Below are 25,469 nucleotides of genomic sequence, written 5' to 3' on the forward strand. Positions count from 1 at the left end.
TGGAAGTAATGTTCCCAAACATCTGTTGCCCTTCTCGATGGTAATAGTTTTTGGTTTCTAAGATGTTGTCAAAGGGACTTTGGTGAGTTGCTACAATGCATCTTGTATGTGATACATATTGCTGCCACTGGTGTATAGACTAAGAAACAAGGTGCGTGGCAATCAAGCCAGTGGCTTTGTCCTGGATGGTGTCAAGCTCGAGTGTTGCTTGATCTATGCTCGTCCAGGCAAATGGACAACATTCCATTACACTCTGAACATGTGTCTTGTAGGTGGATAGGTTTTGGGGAGTTAGGAGACTAGGTACGAGTGAAGGCTTTCAATCTGCTCTTGTTGGTACGATATTTATTTGGCAGATTTAATTAATTTTCTGCTCAAGTTTGTTGGTGACTAGGTATTTAGCAATGGTAATAATGTTGAGCATCAAGTTTGTCAGCATCTCTTATTGGAAATAGTTGCCACCTAGCACTTGTGTCGTATAAATGTTATGTAGAACTTATTAGCCCAAATCTGAATATTCCTGCCTGTGAGCTAAGACTGCTTTAGTTTTTGAGGGGTTGTGAATGACGTTAACACTATGCCATCACCAGGAAACATCCCAAACTTTTGGTCTTCTGTCATTTAGTCGGACAAAACCTGAGTATTCTGAAAGTAGATCCATTCTGTTGACTGTACATCTTTTGCGAATTGTCTTGAAGGGTGCAAGTGGAAAGTGAAACAACATGTTATACTAAGAAGAGAGTGCTGAATTTAGCAAGTGGACTCTGTTTGAAAGAGGCATTGCCATGGATGCATGCACCAGTTTGAATGTTCTGACTACGTATACGCATTGTACCTGTTTCAGTTCAACCGCATTCCCTGGTTCATTTCTCAGAGCAATGCCTCGACTAACCAGTCAACCTACCTGATTTAAATTTAAACAAAACTTGGAAGTTATTCTCTCCTCTCCTCTCCTCTTGAATTCAGCTGTTTGGTGCACGTACGGTGAGATCCGTAGCTGAATGGTCCTGACAGATCCAGTGTATGGGGAATTATTTACACAGTCTGAAATTAAGACTCTTGTTGCCATAAATCAAAGCAGATAATGCTACGCCATGTCCTTCTTATGCCTCAATGTTTGCGCATTAGCCACAACATACAAAAAAATTTAATGGTTCTAAAGTGCAAAATAAGTTTAACTATTTGCGACCAGCTGTTAGAATTTTGAGTTTTGCTAAGATCAACTCATTCTTCTAAACTCTAGTGAATGCAAGCCAAGTTGATTCAATTTGTCCTGCCATCTTGGGAATCAGTCTGTTGAACCTGTTCTTGTGCTTTAATTAAAGTTTCTGCTGTTTAGATAATTACATTGTCATCTTTTTAGGTTTGAGGTGCCTTTATGGTTTCTTGACTTTTGAAACAAAGCCTCCTCTTCAACCATGTGACAAAGGCATAGTTATTTGAAATAGTAGACAAAGATATCTTAATACTAATTTGTATGTTTTAAGTGTATGTGATAATAAGGTTTTTGTGAGAGTTCTTTCAGAATTTGAAGCATCTTCTACTTGCATAACATTACTTGGCTATTCCTTAGCATAGCACTTTCATGGCATTCCAAACAGTTCTTAAGGGGAGGTGGACTGTTAATTATGGGGACCTGGGTTTGAATCGTACTATGGAAGATGGTAGAATTTGAATCGGTAAATCTGGAATAATGTATTTAATGATGACTATGAAACTACTGTCAGGGAAAAATCCATCTGGTTCACATCTTTTAGGGAAGGAAACTGTTGTGTTTACTTGGTCTGGACCTACATATGACTCCAGATCCACAGCAATGTGGTTGACACCTAACTGTCCTCTGGGCAATTGGGGATGGGCAATAAACACTGGCCTGGCCAGTGACACCTACATCCTGTGAATAAATTAAGTAGTGGTTCCATGCTATTTATGTTGTTTCTGTTTTTACTAATGCATCATTGGCTGACAAAATAAAATCCTTTTGGTCTATACAACATAGGACAAAACACAATTTTAAGGGAGAGTCCTGTTTAAATTTGGAAACTCCTATTCGAGGCTAAGTGCTCATACACTAGCATATACATAGCTAAATTACATACATTGTAAATCATGAATTTTTGATACTGATCATGCGTGTTCTGGTTTGTTTCCCATCAGAGGCCTTCAGAAGACGAGATGCTTCCCAACAAGGAGTTGTTAATTTTGCATACGATGATGTGAGTACAAAAATTTGTGTTTTATATTTAGAGAATAAGATAGCAATCAGGTGTTAAAAGTAATGTAATTGGGGACTTGTGTTTGACTTGAATGTTATTTTCAGCTGGTTAAGGATTCTGCGATGTTTCTTTGGGACTCAAACACAATTAATAAAGGGAGCTTTAGTAGTAGAGATCTAATGTATAATTATTTTCATTTATTTAAAGTGTATGGTTCAACATGTAATTATGATCATTTTCTGATGACTGTGTTTCTATGGAAAATAGCTTCCTTTTTAATTGCCATGACAGTCATCGTTTAAATCTATATACCTAGTTGCCAAACATTGAAAAGCAGGCAGGCTGCAGCTTAACAGTTGTGCTGTCGAGCATATTTTCATCTATGGCAACCATAATCTTGTCGTCAGGCACCATTTCCCATCTTCTCTACCCTGTCAAGGAATAAGAAGCTTTATCTTCAGCATCTGCATGTTATCTATTCTATATCTGACCCCTTCTCTATTTCATTCAGTCAGTTGCTACTTCTTAAATATCCTCTCCATTAAAAACTGCTGAATAGTTGTTAATAACACCACTAGTTCATGACTGGCATTTAGAGGCTGGCACCCCTACCCTGGAAGGTATTCTGTGAGACTCAGCCACATGTTGTAGTTGATAAATTGCTCCTGAAATGTCCTAACATGTCAGTGAGTTCTTAGGATAAGCAATAACTGGCTTTGATGGAGTCTCCTACAAGTTGTGAACAAAAGACTGAGGAATCCTTTCTTAATGCACAAATGAGATAAAATATGTTTTCTAAATTATTTAACAGAATATTTAATGGACAATGTTGAAATGTTACCCTACTTGAAAACATTGAGACATTCATGGTAAAACTAATATCTTAGATTTGCCATTTCACCAACATCATTATTTTCTCCTGTTGGAATATCATAGTGTAATTCTGCACTCAGTGGTTTTGAGTAAGTTCCAACCTTCAGCAGAGATACCAATTCATGAGGTAGTCTTTCACAATCACTTGTTTAAAACTTACTCTGTGAAAAGAGTTTGAGGAACAAATGCAAATCCAAAGTTGAATCCTTCAGCTGCTAAACTATCTGATCTCCACCTCAGCAAGTGGAGCAATGCAATCAGCCATGATTTTGGTTCGAGCTTGCTAATCTGATACTACTGCTGGACACATTGCACAAAACTGGCCTTTGCTCTAATTCTCCCATGATTGCACAGATTACCACCATCCACTGTCAAGGCTCATAAGTCATTGAGTAAGGTCCTGGAAAGCATCACAACAAGAGTCAACTGTAAAAGGAAAGATTTGTAGTTGTTTAATTTTGTTTGATTTGCAATTGAGTGAAAGTTAATAAACATTTTGCAATTTCTTTTTCAGTTCATCATGTGCACCATGACTATTTAACTGAACCAGGATTGAAAAGAAAACTGTAGTTTCCAAAAGAACCTAATCTCTTTTTGAGTGCCCAATCTAATAACCAGCTGCAAAGTTATGCAATGTTATACAATATGTATGTAAAGAGAAGTGCATGATCCGGAATGAGAGTTTTGGCTGATTATATAATGCTGCACTAAACTGCTGTTAAACCAGTTAATTTTTTAAAATAATGATGGATATTGATTTTTGTACTGACCTGCCAAATAATGCTTGGTTTGATATTGAATTTTTTTGCAAGCTTATGAGTACAAAAGATGTAGCTTCCTTAATGATGGTATTGATTTCTAATACATATGTAGTACAAACCCAAATGTTGCATGTGTTTGGTCTGTAATAATTAAAGTATGCTTAGCATTAGAATTCATCGTAGAACAAAAAACATCCTGCTTTGCCAGATGACATTTACATCAATGATCTTCCTAATTTATGCATAAGTATGTGGACATGTTGGGTATCTTTTACACTGCATCTATAATGCCTCTCACCAGGTACTTATTTGACTGTTGGTTATCTGGCATTGAGTCAGAAGATTTTAGGTTTGAGCACTCTCTCTTCCAGAATAGCGAAAGAGATTAAAGTTTCAGCCTAATCATAGTACCAAGGAATGGCTGTACTGTCAGTTATGATTTTAAATTGAGATATTTGAGCTAAAGATTGAATTGTGCCAAAAAGTCAGTTTTTGTTGCAAAAAAAAGTCACATAAAATAGATCTCAACTCTAATAAAAACCGAAAGAACTGTGGCTGCTATAAATTAGAAACAGAAACAGAAATTGCTGGAAAACTTCAGGCCTGGCAGCATCTGTGGAGAGAAATCAAAGTTAACATTTCGGGTCGAGTGACCCTTCCTCGGAACTCGGATCTTAACTCTAGATTCAGCCACTTGTGTGGTTCTTAAAATCAGGGAGGGGAGGGGAGTCTCTAGTGCCCATACGTGATATTAATCTAATGAAAAACCAGCTGAAGTAAAAGCTTTTCAACTTAGCTATCAAGCAGCATTTTTATGTTGTCCCTTTTAGGAACCACTGCTATGGTTACTGAGGACCTGAATAAACTAAGTCAAAAGTTGATTTTGTATCTTCCATACTTCAGAGGATGTAAAAACAGTGCAAGGTCCATTTTTTTTTTTTAAAAAAAACATTTGCTACTATTACATGACTTAGGCTTCCTCAGCATGGTCCCGCAGCCTTGAGGAAATCACCCATGTTAATAAGTAGAGCTCAAGAGAAAATTGAACTGCAGCCTCCAAACATCACTTAATATCAGGGTTGGCTTGTAATCTGCAGGTCCCCAATTTTGAGAATGTCCAGTGGCAGGAATGGTCCGCCAGTGTAATACTGCTGCTTCAGGTGCTTTGTTTGGTCCTCCCAAGTGGATTCAGCAATTTAGTGACAATATGAGAATAAAACTGGTAACTTTCTTCTTTCTCCATTTTAAGAGTTTAAAATTCAGTAGTTTGGTGAAAAGATTAATAAGGTAGCTCACTGGGTGACTTCAATTAATTACCTGAAGCCTGAACAGGGCCTCAATAGGTGTTAATTACTATTGAAACTTAACTGGACTCATCATGTTGTGTAATCATCATCATTATGTGAAATAGGATCGACGTTCAATATCTAATTTTTAAATCTAACAATTTAAAAACTGAGCGTCCATAAGATGCTGCACTACATTCCAGCACAATCTGCAACCTCCTGGCCTTGCATATCCACAGTCTACCATTCCCATCAATGATGAGTGCAGGAGGGTACAGCAGGAGCAGCAACAAAAGTAAGTATCAACCTGGTGAAGCTACACCACAGAACTAGTTGCATGCAAAACAGCAAGTGACAGACAGCGCTAAGATTCCACAACCAACAGATCAGATCTTAAGTTCTGTAGTAATGCCACATTCCACTGAAATGTAACAAACAATTTAGGCAACTTATATGTTCTCATCCTCATCCTAATGATTGGGAGAGCCGATTACATCAGTGCAAAGAATAAGGCTGAAGGATTTGCAATAATCCTCATTAGTACTGAATGGATGATTCATCTCAAACTCCTCCAGCAGCCACCAGCTGCACGGATGCCAGTCTTCAGCCAATTCTATTCATACGATACAAACAGCTGAAGGCACTGGCTACAGCAAAGGCAGTTGATTGTAATTACCAGATGATAGAAGAATTTAAAGACTGGTCAACTTTCAGATAGCACTCTCTTAACATCTACTTAAAGCATGGATACAAAAAACAGAAGTTGCTGGAAAAGCTGAGCAGGTCTGGCAGCATCTGTGAAGAAAAAAATCAGAGTAACGTTTCGGGTCCGATGACCCTTCCTCAGAACTACCGTTTGATTCAGTATGGAATCACAAGCTTCTATGATGTAATAGTTGTAAAGAATGTAAACAAAATTCTGCAGTAACTATTCTATATTCCAGAACTGATTCTGCAGAAGCAGAAATAAATATCTAGAGAAAATCTAAGAAATGAATGCCTGGGAAAGAAAGCAAATCATTAATTGTCAAATTCCACCATTCTTCAATGAAGTCCTAAAGCATTTGTGAAAGAGTAATATGGACACAAGAAGAATGCTGTTGAATCACTCCTATTCACAAACCAGAAGATTTCTCCATAAACAAGTTAAGGTGGGTTTCCTACCCATTTTACTGAAGGAAACAAATAGTGCATTTGGATTATCAACATTGGTGATACACAGAGATCATCCCTCTGTGTCTGAACAAGAATTTAACTCTTCAAAGTTTTCAGATGACACCAATGAGACCAGCAACATGAACGAAGAAAGAGTGTCTGCAAACTCATCACTCATATGCTCAGCTCATGCTGAAAGACACCTAACAAAGATGCTCCCTGGTATAAGAACTTACGGACATTTAGAATGGTTCCATTATGAATTACCAGTACCCCTCTATCCCTCCTTCTGGGATGTCCTCACTAGCAAAGATGATCCCAACTCCCCTGAACAAAGTTCTCCAGCAACGGAAATGAACATTAAAGGCAACAGTAACAACTGTATTTCAGTTCCTCCAATTTTAACAATTTCTACACCGTACAAGTGCAGCGGCATTGTTCAAACAAAAGCGCAGAAGCCAACTTCATCTCCATTCCTCATAAATGATTACAAATGTGTGAATTTTGAGCCACCCCTGACACCATACTGGAAGCAAGAAATCTTCATCCCACGTCCACTCAAAGAAGCAAAATATAAAATTCAATGGATTGTGCAGTACAAAAAGATTATAAAATAGCCACAAATACCTAGTAATCTATGAGCAGAATTCTGGAAAACAAAATATAGAAACAAAGCAATATCAATATTTATTAAAAATTTCAAGAGTACATAGATTTTACAACAGGCCAATGTGTAAGACCCGATACATTGTAAGTAGTTGCCCATCCCCTCTGATCCACAGTTGATGCATTTTATTTTCATGCGTTTATAATAATCATAATGTGAATTCAATACTGAAGTTGTCAGGTGAAAAAGTCAGGTTTCTTGCAGCTTCTGCTGTCGGGCATCATTCTCACTTGTAGGAATTTGCTTTATGTTTAGGCAGGAAACTGAAATTAGGAGGAACTGGTCCCAACAGCATTTCACTAAAATCAAGGTAAAATTCACAAGTCTTAGAATAAGTGATTATGCACAAGTTTTTATACTTTTAAAAACACAAGTTCAACTATCTTTTATTAAACTGTAATCCTGTAAAAATCAAGAGAAACATTACAGTGCCTCATTTTTTCAAATGGAAGGCTGATGTTGAGACTAGTTTTAAAAAAAATTGGCTAAGCAATGTGTTAGTTTACTTGACTTCTATAATAAGCATTTATATTTGGATCCAGGCAAAGACTTTACATGTCAAGTCATTTTCAAAGAAAAGTAACTGATCAAGTCTTTAACATTGAAACAGCATCTGAGCTTACCTTATTTTAATCCAATCGGATACATTTTGGCTAGCCATTAGAGTTTCCAAATAATCTCTACCTAAATAATAAGGAGGCCTTTCATTGATTTTCTGAGGTACATGTTCTAGAAGACCTATTGGAATATACCTGGAACGAAAGTAAAGGAGGAAAAATAATTGTTGGTCTATTTGTTAATGACTTCAATTGAAGTATGTTGGCAATTCTTCAACACCAGTCTGCAAACCTTTACCTGCACAAGAATGATAGCCACTCCAGGAGGAATTTTCTGCTCTTCTCTACTCCCTGTGTATCAGATCCCCAGTGCTCTAGCCCATAATTTCTAAAATCCTGCAGAATTTCAAATCTCTCTCGAGAGGAAATATCCCAGTGTCGTTGTTCTTTTATCTCAGTGAATATCCAAGGTTTAATCAGTGCCCCTCTGTAATTCAAAGTTAAACGACAAATGTAAATTTTATAGCGTTTGCTTCTTTGCATCTTATACAAAGTCACTTCTGCAACAGCAAAGAAATCTCATCAGCAGATATTTTAATCTTCATTCCAACATTTTTGAAGCCTGTATACATTTTTTTTCTAGATGAGATTAGACCAAAATTCCAAATCAAAACTGATGTTAGTCTAAAAATCAACTTTATTTATAATCTATGTTAGATAATACCAAGCTTTGTGTGTAAAAATGACATTGTTCGAAGTTTGACTTTTCTTTCTCATTTACCAAATTAAAATTCAGCCCAAAATACTGGATTTGGGGTTGAATTTTGACCGATTGGAAATAATGGATGTCAGAATAGTAAACTTCTGAATAAGTAAATAAGACTTTCAGCCAAGCATACTACAATTCCAGGGTCTTCAATAAGTTTTTAAGTGCTCAGGAACAGTGAATGGATACAAATCTGGTTTCGCATCATTTGCAATCGTCTACAATTATGTGACACTTTACTGGAATGTATTCTGTGCTCAAAATTGAAATCAATAAATTGAAAAAATCCTCATTCATGGATTTTTCATTTAAAAATTGTTCTATTCCCTAACAGCTGTAGAGACGGGCTCCGTGGTTAGCACTGCTGCCTCACAACGCCAGGTACCTGGATTTGATTCCACCCTCTGGTGACTGTCTATGTGGAGTTTGCCTGTTCTCCCTGTGTTTGCTTTTGAGTGCTCTGGTTTCCTCCCACAGTCCAAAGATGTGTAGGTTATGGCTAAGCTAAATTGCCCATAGTATCCAGGGATGTGTAGGTTAGGTGGATTTCCCAGGGGAAATGAAGGTTTATGGGGATAGAGTAGGGGTATGAGTCTGGGTGGGATGCTCGTTGGAGAGTTGGTGTGGACCCCAATGGGACAAAGGGCCTGCTTTACTTCCACACTGTAGGGATTCTGAGACAGTGGATACATTGGTTGTAATCCTCCCAAAATCTCCTGGATTCCAGAATGTCCCAGTGAATTGAGAAAATAGTAAATGCAAGTGTTATTCACAACAGAAAACAGCACTACACCAGTTAGTATGACATCACTTAACAGGAAAATAGTCATATCCTGTTTTGTAAAGGATGAAGTAAGGTCAGTAGTGAGAAATAATTCACAATCAGAAGATTAGGAAACAGAATGAGTATGGTTGGATGTTAGGAAGAGTAGGAAACACTGGTTGGAATATTCTTTTCAGCCCCCAGCCCACAACAATACTGATGTCATTGCACAGAGCATCAAGGAAGATGTACCTGAACAGTGTAACAATGGCAATGTAATAATTGTGGGGGTCCTTATTCTTTAGATAGACTGAACCAACCAAATTGTCAAATATGAGTTTATAGAAGGCTTTGGTGGCAATTTACTAGAATACATTGTGGAACCAACTAGGCATAAAGTTATTTTGGATCTAGTATTATACCGTTAGGTGGGGTTACTCTGTAATCTGCAAAGAAGAGTGACCATAATACAAGTGAATTCCATATTAAGACTGAAAATTATAATTTGGCAAAGATTTGTAGTAATACTGAAGTTTGAGAGTATTTTAGAAACAAGCAAGAGTCCAAAAAACTTTACTCATTCTATACTTCTCCATTTTTAAACGAGCCAGGAATATAAAAACTAAAATCATTTACAAGCGTAGAGTAAGAGGTATAGCTGAAGTGAATTAGAGATCTGAAATAAAAGATAGAGCTGGAAAACATCCGATCTGGCAGTATCAATGGACAGAAATAGAGTTAATTTTTTTTTACGTAGTTCTTTGGAAAGCAAAAATAAAATAGCTGAAGTAAATGTTCATCCCTTAGAGGCGGAACAAAGCACTTATTGAAATTGGTACCAGCTCTGACAATCCCAAGATTTCTTGCCCAGCCCTAACTGCCCTTAGAAAATCATAAACAGCATATGAAGTCAACATGATTTTGATGAAGATAAATCATTTTTGACAAAATTAAGACGTGGCTATGTATCTATGTACATAAAGAAGAATCAATTAACGTAATGTGTTTGGATTTCCAAAAGGCAAAAGATTAATATGCAAAATAATGGTTAATGGAGTTGGGGTAATATTACCATAGTTAAAGGACTGGCTATCAGATAGAGAGCAAAGAGTAGGGATAAATACAGTATTTTAAAAGATTTTTTAATTAGGCATGCAGTGACTGGTGGAATATTGTAAGGGGCAGGGCTAGGCCTTCCACTACTTACAACCCACACAAATGACTTTGAGAATTGAGAGCAGACAGCAATGTATCTAAATTTGCTGATGCTACAAAGCTAGATGTTAATGTAAGGACCACCCAAAGATGCAGCAAAGAGATACAGACTTATCACGAGAGATTACAACAGTGGAAGATGGAATATGAAGTGGGGAAGTGTGACGTTATTTGCTCTGCAAGAATAGAAAAGCTGAATCTTTTTAAAAAGGCATAAAACTGGTCTGTTTTCTGAAATTTACACTTTTCCGAGCTTTTTGTCTTGTATTCAGCAGGACAATTCACAGGTTGTCCGGTCATAGGATTACAATGGGTACTGATACTACATTTGGAGTTTAAGCTTTCTTAGCACTTGCTCACCATGCTGACTTGATGCATGGATGCATCAAGATCATCCTGAGAGATAAAGCTACCTTGATCAGAATTTCTCGCTGTAAATTGTGCAGGCTGGTGAACAAGCTTAAATGTTTGAGCAACAGGTGAACAGCTATTTTCATGCTGCTATCCAAGTAGTGTTCTCTGCTAACAAGAGGCTGCTTTCAAAAAGGTGTTCAGCTGTCAGACAAATGAATAATGTGTTGTATGAATTTCAGTGCCAGATTGATGGTAGATAGGTAGGCCATACATCCCAAAGAATGGAGGATCATTTTAGAAGCCTGACCCTTCAACTGTTGGAAGCGGGCAAAGTACGAACAGTATCCACCCAACCTATTTTGCAAATGCAAAATGGTCAATGCATTAAAAACAATTCTGCATTGGACAGCATTTGCTAAATAATCCCGAGTGTACTGAGACTTACACAATTACATTGCAAACCTGCCTGACAATGTTAAATTGGTCGTCAATGTGTGTAAATGTGAATACTAGAAACCACATACATTAATTATACAGGGCCCTGTTCTTTATGTACATACATTGTGCATGTGAACAAAAGAAGAAATATCAATTCTCTAATTCATTCCTCATTCATTGCTTTGATCCTGTTTGATCTAAATTTAAACAGTTTGGCAGTCAACTGTCAGTCACAATCTAACTGGTTCATTGTTCATGGCAATGACTCTGCCAGTCCATTTGCCAACCAATCAGCACATTCTTCTCAGTGTAAGGTTGGTTTCCTCTTACATTAGTATTCTTGCAAATTTTCTGAATGAGTACGAGACAAATATTGTCTTTTCTCAGCAATTCTCAAGTTCTTTGCTATTAAATGGCTATTTAAACTTGGAAATGTTGACGTTCAGAAGGACTTGTGTGTACTTGCTTAAGAAACACAAATGTAGCATGCAGATACAACAAGCATTGGGAAGGCAATTAGCACGTTGGTCTCTATTGCAAGGAGTTAGGAGTACAAGGAATTCTAGCTGTAATTGACAGCCAACCTGAAGTGCTGTGTGCAGTTTTGGTCTGTTTGAACAAGAATTCTGTCAAGATACAACAACCTGAAACATTAATCTTGTTTCTCTCTACAAATGCTGGGTGATTTGTTGAGTATTTCCAGCAATTTTTTTACTTTGTTAAAAAGCAGATATGCGGAGGTGTATGACCTACTCAATTCCTTTTTCTTAGTTTCTTTTAAAAATAAGTTATTCCTGACTCAATTGTCACCATAAAAAATTGAACATTTGTATGCACGAATAAAAATATGGCTTATACAGTTATGATTGATTGATTAATTTGATTGATTTTATTTGTCTTCACATGTACCAAGATACGGTGAAAAGTGTTGTTTTGCATGCTATGCAGGCAGATCATACCATACAAAATGCATCGGCGTAGCAGAACAGAGTGCAGAATACAGTGTCACAGCAGCAGAGAAGGTGCAGAGGGAGAGATTAACATCATCATTTGAGAAGTCCATTCAAAAGTTTGATAACAGCAAGTCGTATAGCACGGAAACAGGCCCTTAAGCCGAACTTGTCCATGCCAATGAGTTTTCCTAAACTGAACTAATCCAATTTGGCCCATATCCCTCTAAACATTTCCTATCCACGTAGGTGTCCAAATGTTGTAATTGTGCTCACTTCTACCACTTCCCCTGACAACTCATTCCACAAATACACCACCCTCTGTGTGAAAACTTTGTCCCTCAGGTCCCTTTTAAATTTTATGCCCTCTCATCCTTAAACCTATGCCTTGTAGTTTTGGACTCCCCTACACTGGGGAAAAGACCTTGGCTATTCACTTTATCTATGCCCCTCATGTTTTTATAAACCTCTACAAGATCACCCTCAGCCTCCCACACTCCAGGGAACAAAATGTTTCAGCCTATCGAGCTTCTCCTTATAACTCAAACCCTCCAGTCTTGGTAACATCCTTGTAAATTTTTCTTGCATCCTTTCCAGTTTAATAACATCCTTCCTACAGTAGGGCAACCAGAATTGTATGCAGTACTCCAAATGCTGCCTTACTAATGTTTTGTACAGCTGTAACATGATGTCCCAAGCCCTACTCAATGCTGTGACCTATGAAGACAAGCATGCCAAAAGTCTTCTTCACCACCTCTCGACTCGTGACGCCACTTTCAAAGAACTACATACCTGCATCCCTAGGTCCCTCTGTTTGACAACACTCCCCAAGACCCGACCATTAACTGTTTAAGTCCTGCCCTAGTTTGTCTTAGCAAAATGCAACACCTCACATTTCTCTAAATTAAACTCCATCTGCCCTTCCTTGGCCCACTGGCACAGTTAATCAAAATCCTATTGTACTCTTAGATAACATCCTTCCCTGTCCACTATACCACCAATTCCACAAACTTACTAACTACGCCTCCTATATTCTCATCCAAATCGTTTACGTAAATGTCAAGTAACAGTGGACTCAGCACTAATATTGTGGCACATCACTGGTCACAAGTCTCCAGACTAAACTACCTTTACCACCAACCACTGCCTCCTACCATCAAACCAATTTGGTCGTCAATTGACTAGCTCTCCCTGGATCCCACGTGATCTAACTTCACAAACCAGTCTACCATGCAGAACCTTGTCGAAAACCTTGCTAAAGTCCACATAGACAATATCTACCACTCCTCCTTCATCTATCTTCTTGGTCACCTCTTCAAAAAACTCAATCAAGTCTGTGAGACACAATTTTCCACGCACAAAGTCACGCTGACTACCCCTAATCAGTCCCTCCCTTTACAAATACTTAAGAGATCCTGCCTCTCTGAATCCCCTCCAACAACTTACCACCACTGACGTCACGCTCACTGGTCTGTAGTTCCCTGGCTTTTCCTTACCATCTTTCTTAAAGAATGGCACTAAATTATCCACCCTCCAGTCTTCTGGCTGAAGATGATAGAAATATCTCTGCCAGGGGCCCCACAATTTCTTCCTTAGCTTCCCACAATGACCTGGGATACACCTGATCAGGTCCTGGGATTTATTTACCTTTATGCATTTTAAGACTTCAGTAACTTGGATGCTTTTCAAGACATCACTATTATTTCCCTGGGTTTCCTAGCTTCTATGTCTTTCTCCACAGTAAATACTGACAAAAAATATTTGTTTAGGATCTTACCCATCTCCTGTGGTTCCACATATAGATGGCCTCAATCTCTAAGGGGCTCTATTCTCTCCCTAAATTACTTTTTGTCCTTAATATAATTGTAGAGTCTCTGTGGATCCTCCTTCACCTTATCTGCCAAAGTTATCTCATGTCCCCTTTTTGCCCTTCTGATTTCCCTCTTAAAGTCGTACACGTCCCTATGTTCCTCAAGGGCTTCACTTGATCTCAGCTGTCCTACACCTTTGATTTGATTGATTTATTGTCATGTGTACCCAAATACAGTGAAAAGCTTTGTTTATAAGCAGTACAGCCAGATCATAGTATGCAAGGACATACAGATCATAGGGTGAAAAAAAAGACAGAGGCATACGAGTTGCAGCACAAGCCCTGTGCGATAAGCAAGATCAACATTAGCAAGATCAGCATTATTTGAAGTTAGAGAGTCAATTCATCAGTCTAATAATGGCAGGGAAGCAGCTTTCTTGAACCTGCTGGTGCGTGCGTTAAAGTTTCTGTATCTTCTGCTTGACGGAAGAGGTTGTAGGAGAGCATTGCCGGGCTGTGATGGGTCTTTGATGATGTTGGCAGCCTTTCACGGCAAAGGGCCGTGTAAATGGAGTCCATGGATGGAAGGTTGGCTTCCATGATGGTCTGGGTTGTGCACACAACCTTATATAATTTCTTATAGTCCTGGGCAGAGCAACTGCCATACCAGGCGGTTATTCCCCTTGATAGTATGTTTTCAATGGTGCAGCGGTAAAAGTTGGTGAGGGACCTTGTGGACATGCCAAATTTCTCAAGCTGCCTGAAGAAGCAGCATTGCTGTGCCTTCTTCCCACGCATCTACATGGGAAGCCCACGACAGGTTGTCAGTTATCGTCACTCCCAGGAACTTGATGCTCTCCTCCCTCTCAACATTAGCTCCATTGACGCAGATGGGAGCATGTTTTCCTCCCTTCTTTCCAATGATCAGTTCTTTAGTTTTGACATTGAGAGAGTGTTTGTTCTCATTGCACCACATCACCAAACTCTCTAGCTCCTTTCTGTGTTTCGAGCCGTCATTGTTTGATATCCATCCTACTATGGTGGTGTCGTCAGCAAATGTCTAGATGGCGTTCGTTTGGAATTTGGCAACACAGTCATGGGGTGTACATGGAGTATAATAGGGGACTGAGAATGCATCGTTGGGGGTCTCCAGTATTGAGTGTTATCGTGGAGGAGATGCAGTGTCTATCTACACTGTTTGCGGTCTGTGGGTCAGAAAGCTGAGGAACCAATGGCAGAGGGCAGAGCTGAGACCTACGTCTCGGAGTTTTGAGATCAGTCTGGAGGGGATAATGGTGTTGAAGACAGAGCTGTAGTCAACGACAAGGAGTCTGACATAGATGTCCTTGTTGTCCTGACATATACCTGACACATGCCTCTTCCTTTTTCTTGGCCAGAGCCTCAATATCGATAGTTATCCAGTATTCCCTACTCTTACCAGCTTTGCCCTTCACTCTAACAGGAACATACTTACCTTGAAATCTCATTATCTTGCTTTTGAAAGCCTCCCAATTGACAGACGTTCCTTTACCTGCTAACAGCCTCCCCCCGGCAACTTTTGAAAGTTCTTGTCTCATACTGTCAAAATTGGCCTTGCCCCAATTTAGAACTTTAACTAGTCGACCAGACCTATCCTTTTCCGTAACTATCTTAAGACTAATACAATTGTGGTCACTGGTCCCCCACTAAAATCTCAGTCACTTGCACTGTCTTATTTCCCAAAAGGAGACCAAGTTTTGCCCCTTAGAGTGTATTCCGAAGTTCTTCCAATCTGGCAGGGAGCAGTTTGGTAAATAGAAATCAATTCCAAAGTCACTAGGGACAATATGGTTCAGCAACGGATTCCAACAGGTCAATGAGGCTATCACAACAAGAACTACACAAACCAGAAAAAATAATTACCTAACTAATATTAACTGATCGGTCTTTTTCCTAGAGTATGGGAGTCCAAAACTAGAGGGCATAGATTTAAAGTGAGAGGGGAAAGATTTAAGAGACCTGAGGGGTAACTTTTTCCACATAGAGGGTGATGCATGTATGCAACAAGCTGCTAGACGAGGTGGCGGAGCCTGGTACAATTACAACATTTGAAAGGCATCTGGATGGCTACATGAATAGGAACGGTTTAGAGGAATATGGGCCAAATGCTGGCTAATGGGACTGGATCAGTTTAGGATATCTGGTCAGCATGAATGAGTTGTGCCAAAGGGTCTGTGTCTGTGCTGTATAACTCTATGACTCTAGTTGACTGGGCAGTACAACATTTGGATCTAAGTTAGCATCAGCTGGAGCTCATGTTCTCATCTGCCTTCAAAACTTTTGTGAGGCTTACAAATTCATGTATAGGGAACCACACTCATTGATATCTCAAAAGAAAATCACCATAAAGTAGATATTCTTTTGGATTTCCTTAAAATCACATATCCAGAGTACAATAATTGTCCTGTCAGTTATGAGACAAAAAGGAACTATTTAGGATAATGCCCAGCTTCTGGTATCAATTCTTGGGCACCCAATACTGCCAGTTTGGGGAAGACAGGTATCTTTATTTGGGGATGATTTTGATGGGAAAGACATTCCTCTAATTTCAGAAATGCGTTAAAAGTAATTTAAGCAAGACTGCACAAGGCTTCCTTACAGCTCTTAACATAGTTAATCTTAGACAGCCTCCTACTCAATTAATTTGGCCATATGATTAACTGAAAGTTTTCTTATAATTTCAGCAGTTTTTCTTGTCAGTATGAGCTGTTTGAAAGCTTTCAAAATTATTCCCAATGTAAATGAACTATATCATAAAGCATGGAACGTCATGTGTGTTCTACTGACAGAAATTTGATTCCAAGCACACCAAATAAATAAGCATTGCCTCTGTTATGCATACAGTCGACACAAGTGATGTTAGAGTGGCATTTCAGAAACTGACGGAGTGTTGAAGAGTGAAGGGCTTCTCAGCTTTAGTTGAAGTTCTAATGCAGAACAGCAACCTATTGTATTACTGTATAGATTACACACCTTGCAATCATAATTCCAGAAACACTAGTTGTTGCCTTAGCTCTGTTGGCATCTTCAAATGACAGTATATCACCGTTTCCTGTAGAAGATTAATATTTTGGTTACATACTGGGCACAAATGATCTATAAACAAATAATGAACTTTTAATTCAAATGCATTGGCAAAGTGCTAAAGTAGCTGCTATAGCCAATTACAACCATTACCACTACATGTAAAGAACTTAATTTTACAATCAGGGGTTTATAAACATAAATGCTTTCTTTCCCCCGTCACACAGTCAAAGATCCGCATAGATTTTCTCTTGATTCTGGGTCGGTATCTTAAACAGTGGAATATATACACTACTGCATTAGTATTTTGTTCAGTTGTTAAAAAGATTGAGCAGACAGCCACAGATCTGAAGGCAGAACCCTGTAAGATCAGGTACTGTAGTAAGGCATACCATCATAGCCATGATGATGTGGTCATGATTATCTGTGTAAGGCTATTTGAGAAACTGAAAATTGAATCTTTCATTGATGAATCAAACATTAATCATCCTAGTTAAAGTCTTCATAAATTTGGAGAACATCACAAGGATCAGATTTGGATTACTTGAGGCATTTCTGAAAGTATTCAGTATTTTTCTGGGCAAACAATCTTGTGCTTTTGGCTGCAGACACACTAGTTCACTCTCAACTTGAACAGTAAAATGATCTGTAGAAAATGTCAGCTTTTACTCCATAGCATATGAGAGCTTTACAGCTATTGATTTGAGCTACTGGTAAGATGATACAGGGATGTTCTGATGTTATTGTTGATTCACATTCATACCAGAGTGACATATTGTAAGCCCAAATACAGTCCCTTGAAACTACATTAAAAGTGGACAAATAACTTGTTTGATTTTACTTCAATGCCAGAAGTTATCTTGTGGCACACAAGACATGCCCAAATAGCTCTCTTTCATATTTAGAACTCCAAAGCATGCATGGTAGAACGACATGAGATGTGGCATAAAGGGACAGGACCTGCAGGAAGAGGCCTCTGCTCTACACAAACCCGCCACTAAGTAGCCCACAGAGAGGAAGTCAATGGGAAAGCTTCTTTGCCAAAATAGATATTGATTAAACAGTTGGAGATGAGCAAGGCTGATTGTTGCAGTAAATTTGGACGGTCAAAAGTAAAGAAAATGTAAGATGTGCTTTGTACACCCTTTTAGTATTTTGAAGCCAGGTGCCCATTGTACAGTTAGTCAAGTAAGGACATGGCAATGACACTTACTGAGTGTTATCTCAAGTCTGCTTATCAAATCATGTACTCCTATCCAGGGCTGGATGACTACAAAGACTATACCTCCCTATATGAGATGTTCTTCATCTCAATCATGTAGTTATGCAACTTCTCAAGTGAAAAAGAAGTGTCACTCTAGATTGCTCTTATATTTGTCACTTCAACAACAACTACAATCTTGCTGCAGCTACTGTATAAACTGGTCCATTAAAAATAATTAAAACTTACCAAAGAGTGGCATTGGATTAGCCAATTGAGCACAGTGATCAATGTAGTCCCAGTCTGATAATTTAGTGTAACGCTGCTCTCTGGATCTGCCATGGAGCTAAAGAAAAATGAACTGGAGATGTTACAATAAGGAATTCCACAATCAAATTTGATTCACCAGAATACTTTACTGAAATGGTATTAAAAAAATCCAAATGCTGTGAAAACTTCAAAGTCCACATATTGACACAGTTTGGGGGAAACTGTTTGAGATGCCAACCAGGGATTATTTAACCAACCAGACATCAAGCTGCCGCTGTGCTTGCATTAAAGTTAACAAATATTAGTCAACTGCATGTCATTATCCCTGCCCCTGTTTTCAGTAGCTATCCAATTTAACAACCAAATAATCAGCTTTAGAGTGCAAAAGGTTGCATCATTGTAGATGATCCCACAACAATGATTTACTTCTCTTCACTAATCTTATCCTACTCTGTTATTCATGTAACAATATTTTATTCATTTCATTTGTTCAAAGTTAGGGAACATAACACCCCAATACAGTCCTTCGATTCATTTACAGTTTACATTGAATCAAATGTTGCCTAATAATTACAGTGTACCATAAAGCAAAAGCTATTAAGTTTAACTTACTTTAAATGCTGATTATGTAGTTTCTCAAATAAGGAAGTCAAAACTAATTATAGCTATTTTCTGGTTATAATTTTTAAACCACCATTCACTGAATACAAATTACATAACAAACGTAATATAGATGGTTTACTACAGTATACACCTGGAAGAATTTGTATTAGGTCATCACAGCAGTTTACTAATCTGTGTTTTACTCAAACATATGTAATGTACTGGAAGTATGTGTTATTTGACTTGGTGTCTTTTTATGTAATAGATGGAAATGGTAACACCCATTGCATTTTGTGGAACCAAGCAGTTAAAGCAGAGAAGTTGTCTTGCTTTAAACTTGTTTAGGCCTGGAGTCTCTGGTCAAGCACAATGGTCAAGTCATAAATCTCCCAATTAAATTTATGTACCTCTCTGGGACTATATATAATCAAGAGTCTTGCCCCCGAGTAGTTTTTGAATAAGTTACGCTTTCTTTTAATTCATTTGTGGGATGTGAGCATCGTTGGCTGGCCAGATTTCTTGCCCATCCCTAGTTGCCCTTGAGAAGGTGGTGGTGAGCTGCCTTCTTGAACCACTGCAGTTCTCCTGCTGTGGGTTGACCCACAATGCTATTAGGGAGGGAATTCCAGGTTTTTGACCCAGCGACAATGAAGGAACGGCAATATATTTCCAAGTCAGGATGGTGAGTGACTTGGAGAGGAACTTGGAGGTGATGGTGTTCCCATATATCTGCTGCCCTTGCCCTGCTAGATGGAAGTGGTCATGGGTTTGGAAGGTGCTGTCTGAGGATCTTTGGTAAATTTCTGCAGTGCATCTTGTAGATAGTACAAACTGCTGCTACTGAGTGTCGGTGGTGGAGGGAGTGAATGCTTGTAGATGTACTGCCAATCAAGCGAGCTGCTTTGTCCTGGATGGTGTCAAGCTTCTCGAGTGTTGTTGGGGCTGCACTCATCCAGGCAAGTGGGGAGTATTCCATCACAATCCTGACTTGTGCCTTGTAGATGGTGGACAGACTTTGAGGAGTCAGGAGCTGAGTTACTCGCCACAGTATTCCCAGCTTCTGGCCTGCTCTTGTAGCCACTGTGTTAATGTGGTGAGTCCAGTTGAGTTTCTGATCAATGGTAACCCCCAGGATGTTGATAGTGGGGAATTCAGTGATGGTAACACCATTGAATGTCAAGGGGCGGTGGTTAGATTGTCTCTTATTGGTGATGGTCAAAGCCTGGCATTTGCATGGCATGAACATCACTTCCCACTTGTCAGCCCAAGCCTGGATATTGTCCAGATCTTGTTGCATGTGAACATTAACTGCTTCAGTATCTGAGGAGTCGCGAATGGTGCTGAACATTGTGCAATCATCAGCGAACATCCCCAATTCTGACCTTATGATGGAGGGAAGGTCATTGATGAAGCAGCTGAAGATGGTTGGGCCGGGGACACTACCCTGAGGAACTCCTGCAGAGATGTCCTGGAGCTGAGATGATTGACCTCCCACAACCACGACCATCTTCCTATGTGTCAGGTATGACTCCAACCACGGGAGTGTTTGCCCCCTATACCCAATGATTCCAGTTTTACCAGGGCTCCTGACGCCATACTCAGTCGAATGCAGCCTTGATATCAAGGGCTGTCACTCTCACCTCACCTCTGGAATTCAGCTTTGTCATGTTTGAACCAAGGCTGTAATGAAGTCAGGAGCTGAGTGGCCCTGGCAGAACCCAAACTGGGTGTCGCTGAGCAGGTTATTTCTGAGCAAGTGCTGCTTGATAGCACTGTTGATGACACCTTCCATCACTTTACTGATGATTGAGAGGAGACTGATGGGGCAATAATTGGCCAGGTTGGATTTGTTCTGCTTCTTGTGTACAGGACATATTTGGGCAATTTTCCACATTGTCGGGTAGATACCAGTGTTGTAAATGTACTGGAACAGCTTGGCTAGGGGAGCGGCAAGTTCTGGAGCACAAGTCTTCAGTACTATTGCCGGAATGTTGTCAGGGCCTGTAGCCTTTGCAGTAGCCAGTATCTCCAACCGTTTCTTGATTTCATGTGGAGTGAATCGAATTGGCTGAAGACTGGTGTCTGTAATGCTGGGGTCCACTGGAGGAGGCCGAGATGGATCATCCACTCAGCACTTCTGGCTGAAGATTGCTGCGAATACTTCAGCCTTATCTTTTGCACTGATGTGCTGGGCTCTTCCATCATTGAAGATGGGGATATTTGTGGAGCCTCCTCCTCCAGTGAGTTGTTTAATTGTCCACCACCATTCACGACTGGAAGTGGCAGGACTGCAGATCTTAGATCTGATCAGTTGGTTGTGGGATTGCTTAGTTCTATCAGTTGCTGCTTTCACTGTTTGGTGTGCAAGTAGTCCTGTTTGGTGGCTTCACCAGGTTGATACCTCATCTTCAGGTATGCCTGGTGCTGCTCCTGGCACGCCCTCCTGCACTCTCCATTGAACCAGGGTTGATCCCCCGGCTTGATGGTAATGGTTGAAAGGGGGATATGCTGGGCCATGAGCTTACAGATTGTGCTGGAGTACAATTCTGCTGCTGTTGATGGCCCACAGCGCCTCATGGATGCCCAGTCTTGAGTTGCTAGATCTGTGCGAAGTCTGTCCCATTTAGCACGGTGATAGTGCCACACAACACAATGGAGGTTGTTCTCAATGTGAAGGCAGGACTTTGTCTCCATAAGGACTGTGCAATGGTCACTCTTACCGATACTGTCATGGACAGATGCAACTGCAGCTGGCAGATTGGTAAGGATGAGGTCAAGTATGTTTTTTCCTCTTGTTGGTTCCCTCACCACCTGCCGCAGACCCAGTCTAGCAGCTATGTCCTGTAGGACCCAACCAGCTCAATGTGTAGTACTGCTGCCGAGCCACTCTTGGTGGTGGACGTTGAAATCCACCTCCCCCACCAAGAGTACATTTTGTGCCCTTGCCATCCTCAGTGCTTCCTCTAAGTGTTACTCAACGTTAAGGAGTACTGATTCATCAGCTGAGGGAGGACGGTATGTGGTAATCAGCAGGAGGTTTCCTTACCCATGTTTAACTTGAAGGCATAAGACTTCATGGGGTCCGGAGTCAATGTTGTGGACTCCTAGTGCAACTCCCTCCTGACTGTATACCACCGTGCTGCCACTTCTGCTGGGTCTGTCCTGCCGCTGAGACAGAACATATCCAGGGGTGGTGATGGTGGTGTCTGGGACATTGTTTGTAAGGTATGATTCTGCGAGTATGACTATGTCAGGCTGTTGCTTGACTAGTCTGTGAGACAGCTCTCCCAATTTTGGCATTAACCCCCAGATGTTAATGAGGAGGATTTTGCGTAGTCAACAGGGCTGTTTCTGCTGTTGCCTTTTCTGATGCCTAGGTCAATGCCAGATGATCCATCCAGTTCTATTTCTTTGAGTCTTTGTAGCGATTGATACATCTGAGTAGCTTGCTCGGCCATTTCAGAGGGCAGTTGAGAGTCAACCACATTGCTGTGGGTCTGGAGTCACATGTAGGCCAGACCAGGTGAGGGTGGCAGATTTCCTCTCCTGAAGGACATTAGTGAACCAGATGGTTTTTTCCGACAATTGGCAATGATTTCACGGTCATCAGTAGATTCTTAACTCCAGACTTTTTTTTTTGAATTCCGATTCCACCATCTGCCATGGTGGGATTCGAACCTAGGTCCCCAGAACATGAGCTGGGTTTCTGGATTAATAGTCTAACAATAATACCACTAGGCCATTGCCTTCCCATTGGTCTCTCTCATTCAGTATATTCCTTATTTGGCTGGTAAGCACGTAAACATTTCAGTCAAAATTAAAATGCCAGTCGGCAGAGCACACGTTCACTGCAGGAGTGACTGGTAAATTCTTCCATGCTTGATAAAGCTAAGATGTAGAAAGTGTTAACAGGTTCCAGATTATTAATAATATGCAAATGAATAGGAGGAACACACTAGAGATTCTTCCAATCAATGCAAAATATTTTAAGCAAAATTAACCCAATATTACAAATTTGGACTACTCCAAATCTACACACTGATAAGCTAAGAGAAAAAAAATCCAAATAAAACCTAGGCTTCCAGAAGACTAGCAATACATATGCCTCCGAGCTGCAATTCATAGCTTGCATGAGAAATAATAACTAAACTAGATTTAAATGCGTTCCCTGAACTTTTGTTTATCTCCAATAAAAAATGCCAGAAGAATTCAATTAGGTTCAGGGTTATCTTAAATTCCACACAACATGTAGAAAGACCTCATAAAAGAAAATAAGGGCCCAACAGGTTTTTTTTTGCAACCACCAAGCCAGCCTTTTTTCCCTGTCTGAAAGATCCATGCAACTGCCCATATGTAAATTGCAAACTTAAGACTCATGTGGATAAACTCTGTAGCTGCATCCCAACACACATGGTGCAGCATTCTTCAGAACAGATCTCAACAAATACTTGGTTGACACAGTGATCTGCAAAATTAATTTGGTAACATCACTCTTTGACAAAAGCTAAAGGGGTCATTAGATAATGGAGATAACAAGGTGTAGAGCTGGATGAACACAGCAGGCCAAGCAGCATCAGAGGAGCAGGAAAGCTGACGTTACGGGTTGAGACTCTTCTTCAGAAGAAGTTGTTATCTCAGATTCTCCAGCATCGGCAGTTCCTACTATCTCATTAGATAACTTATCATTTGCAATCAGATTTTTACAAAGTAATTGACCCCACAGCCTTAAACTGTAATTTTGCTAAACCCTAGTTGGAAATCGAGACATTTGGCCAGATCTTCTGATGCCAGAAGCAACAAATATTAAGATGTCTGTCCTGACAGCATTTTAGGACTCAAATCATAGATCCTGGTGCACATACAAATGCTGTATTTGCTCAGGAAGTTTAAACTTTCTGTATAATTTATGGGATAATTTGCACTGCTCCAGATCTTCTCTATGTATCCCTTACATTGGATTCTGTGTCAGTCACTCTGGCTAAGTGTGCACTACTTAAACAGATAGTTACCCGAAAACTGGAATACTACTTCATCTCTGATGTAATGTAGTGATTGACAGTGAAACCCAAATCCACCCATCCCCTAAAAGCCTTTGAGATTGTATACATCTGGTTCCATATTCAAAGGGGGCATTTGCTCTGCACTGCTCCTCTTTGCCAGCCTGCCAAATGGTTCCTCCAATGAATCACTACTGCTGCAGCTGGGGCAGAAAGAGTTGCAGGGACAGATAGACGACAAGAGCACAAAAATTTTGGGTTGCAGTAACCTTCACAGTCAATGGTAATTGTCCTAACACCACCGCTGACAAGAAGATCTGGACCTTTATGTTGTGCACTTGATTTTCAATATTTGAAGTCTTGTTGCTAATTAGTAAACAGAAGATACAAATGACTCAAAGAATAGCAGAATGCTCAATAAAACTTACTGTAACAAGGGAAAGCCCACAATCTCGAAGGTTAGGTATTATTTTGTGGGCAATGTTCACTTTTTCATGTACACCCGTCCTTAATTTTGCAGTCAGAGGAACATCCAACACCTACAGCAAGTTAAAGAACAATCAACTTCAGTTAACAAGTAAAATAAGTAAGAAGCACATTGGCATCAGTAAACCGTGGGTCTACAGAAGCTACTCACAGAAGTCATTCCTTTCACAATCTGTTCCAACTTGCTCAAACGATTCATTAAACCACATCCACCTCCCTGTGAATAGTGCCAAGATTTAAAGAACTTTTTAAAAATATGCATGCTTACAGTTGCAAGCAAAATATACTCTCTAAAGCATGCTACATGTTTATAGATTAGATTATAAAACCATAGTAATTGAAAACATTAATCGAAAACTCAAATCTACAGCATACAGCAATCACTTACAAGTTTAAATTGTACATATCTGTTGAATAGCTTAAATGCAGAAAATATTTTAAGTACTCAAAGAAATATCTGCATCTTTACTTCCAACGTTAGTAAATAAAATTTGGCTGTTCAATTACGAGCAGACATTCTGCTTTGCCAGATTACAGGTTACATGTTTTGTAAAACCAAGAAAATGAACAGATGTACACCTTTTGCAAAAATCTCAATTTTAGACAAGGGAGAATGACACAACTCACCTTATGATATACTAGATCAATTGGGCAGCCCACATTAATATCAACAAAGTCTACATCTATGTTTTGGTTCAGAAGCTCGGCACATTTTGTCATAGTGTCAGGAAAAGCTCCCTCTAGCTGTAAAGAAGATACATCTTCAGTTACATTTATGTGTAACCAATTATTGCATTGAAAATACATTGTTGGAACAAAAGTATGTGCCAAATGGCCTTTACTGGTAATTATTTATTTGCATCCTACAACAGATACAATACAATTTTAAATAAAACAGCATCATCAGTTGTTATTATTAATGAAGCCTTTTTAAAAGAAATTAATCATGTCATTAAGGTCTGGGAAGTTAGTTAGCTAAAAATGAAAATGAAACTCCATATTCACCAATTGACACTTGTCAGGAAAAGGGGACTAGAA

The 25,469-nt window shown here is 39.5% G+C and overlaps 2 protein-coding genes across 2 annotated transcripts in view; one reads left to right on the plus strand and one right to left on the minus strand.

Moving 5' to 3' along the window:
• Positions 1-3,974, plus strand: part of sri (sorcin) — a 44,450-nt gene extending 40,476 nt beyond the window's left edge. Inside the window, exons 7-8 of the mRNA XM_020509806.2 lie at positions 2,158-2,216; positions 3,604-3,974. Of these exons, the coding sequence (XP_020365395.1) occupies positions 2,158-2,216; positions 3,604-3,630 (86 nt within the window). The 3' untranslated portion in view covers positions 3,631-3,974. The remainder of the gene's footprint in view (positions 1-2,157; positions 2,217-3,603) is intronic.
• A 2,981-nt stretch (positions 3,975-6,955) lies between these two features.
• The window catches only part of dus3l (dihydrouridine synthase 3-like (S. cerevisiae)), a 39,769-nt gene continuing 21,255 nt past the window's right edge, over positions 6,956-25,469 (minus strand). The window contains exons 7-14 of the mRNA XM_048613053.1: positions 25,059-25,175; positions 24,583-24,648; positions 24,374-24,484; positions 18,325-18,421; positions 16,824-16,902; positions 7,814-8,002; positions 7,582-7,710; positions 6,956-7,257 (exon numbers count right to left, since the gene is read on the minus strand). Of these exons, the coding sequence (XP_048469010.1) occupies positions 7,185-7,257; positions 7,582-7,710; positions 7,814-8,002; positions 16,824-16,902; positions 18,325-18,421; positions 24,374-24,484; positions 24,583-24,648; positions 25,059-25,175 (861 nt within the window). The 3' untranslated portion in view covers positions 6,956-7,184. The remainder of the gene's footprint in view (positions 7,258-7,581; positions 7,711-7,813; positions 8,003-16,823; positions 16,903-18,324; positions 18,422-24,373; positions 24,485-24,582; positions 24,649-25,058; positions 25,176-25,469) is intronic.

This window comes from Rhincodon typus, chromosome 2 (genome assembly GCF_021869965.1).
Source record: "Rhincodon typus isolate 14 chromosome 2, sRhiTyp1.1, whole genome shotgun sequence".
NCBI lineage: Eukaryota > Metazoa > Chordata > Chondrichthyes > Orectolobiformes > Rhincodontidae > Rhincodon > Rhincodon typus.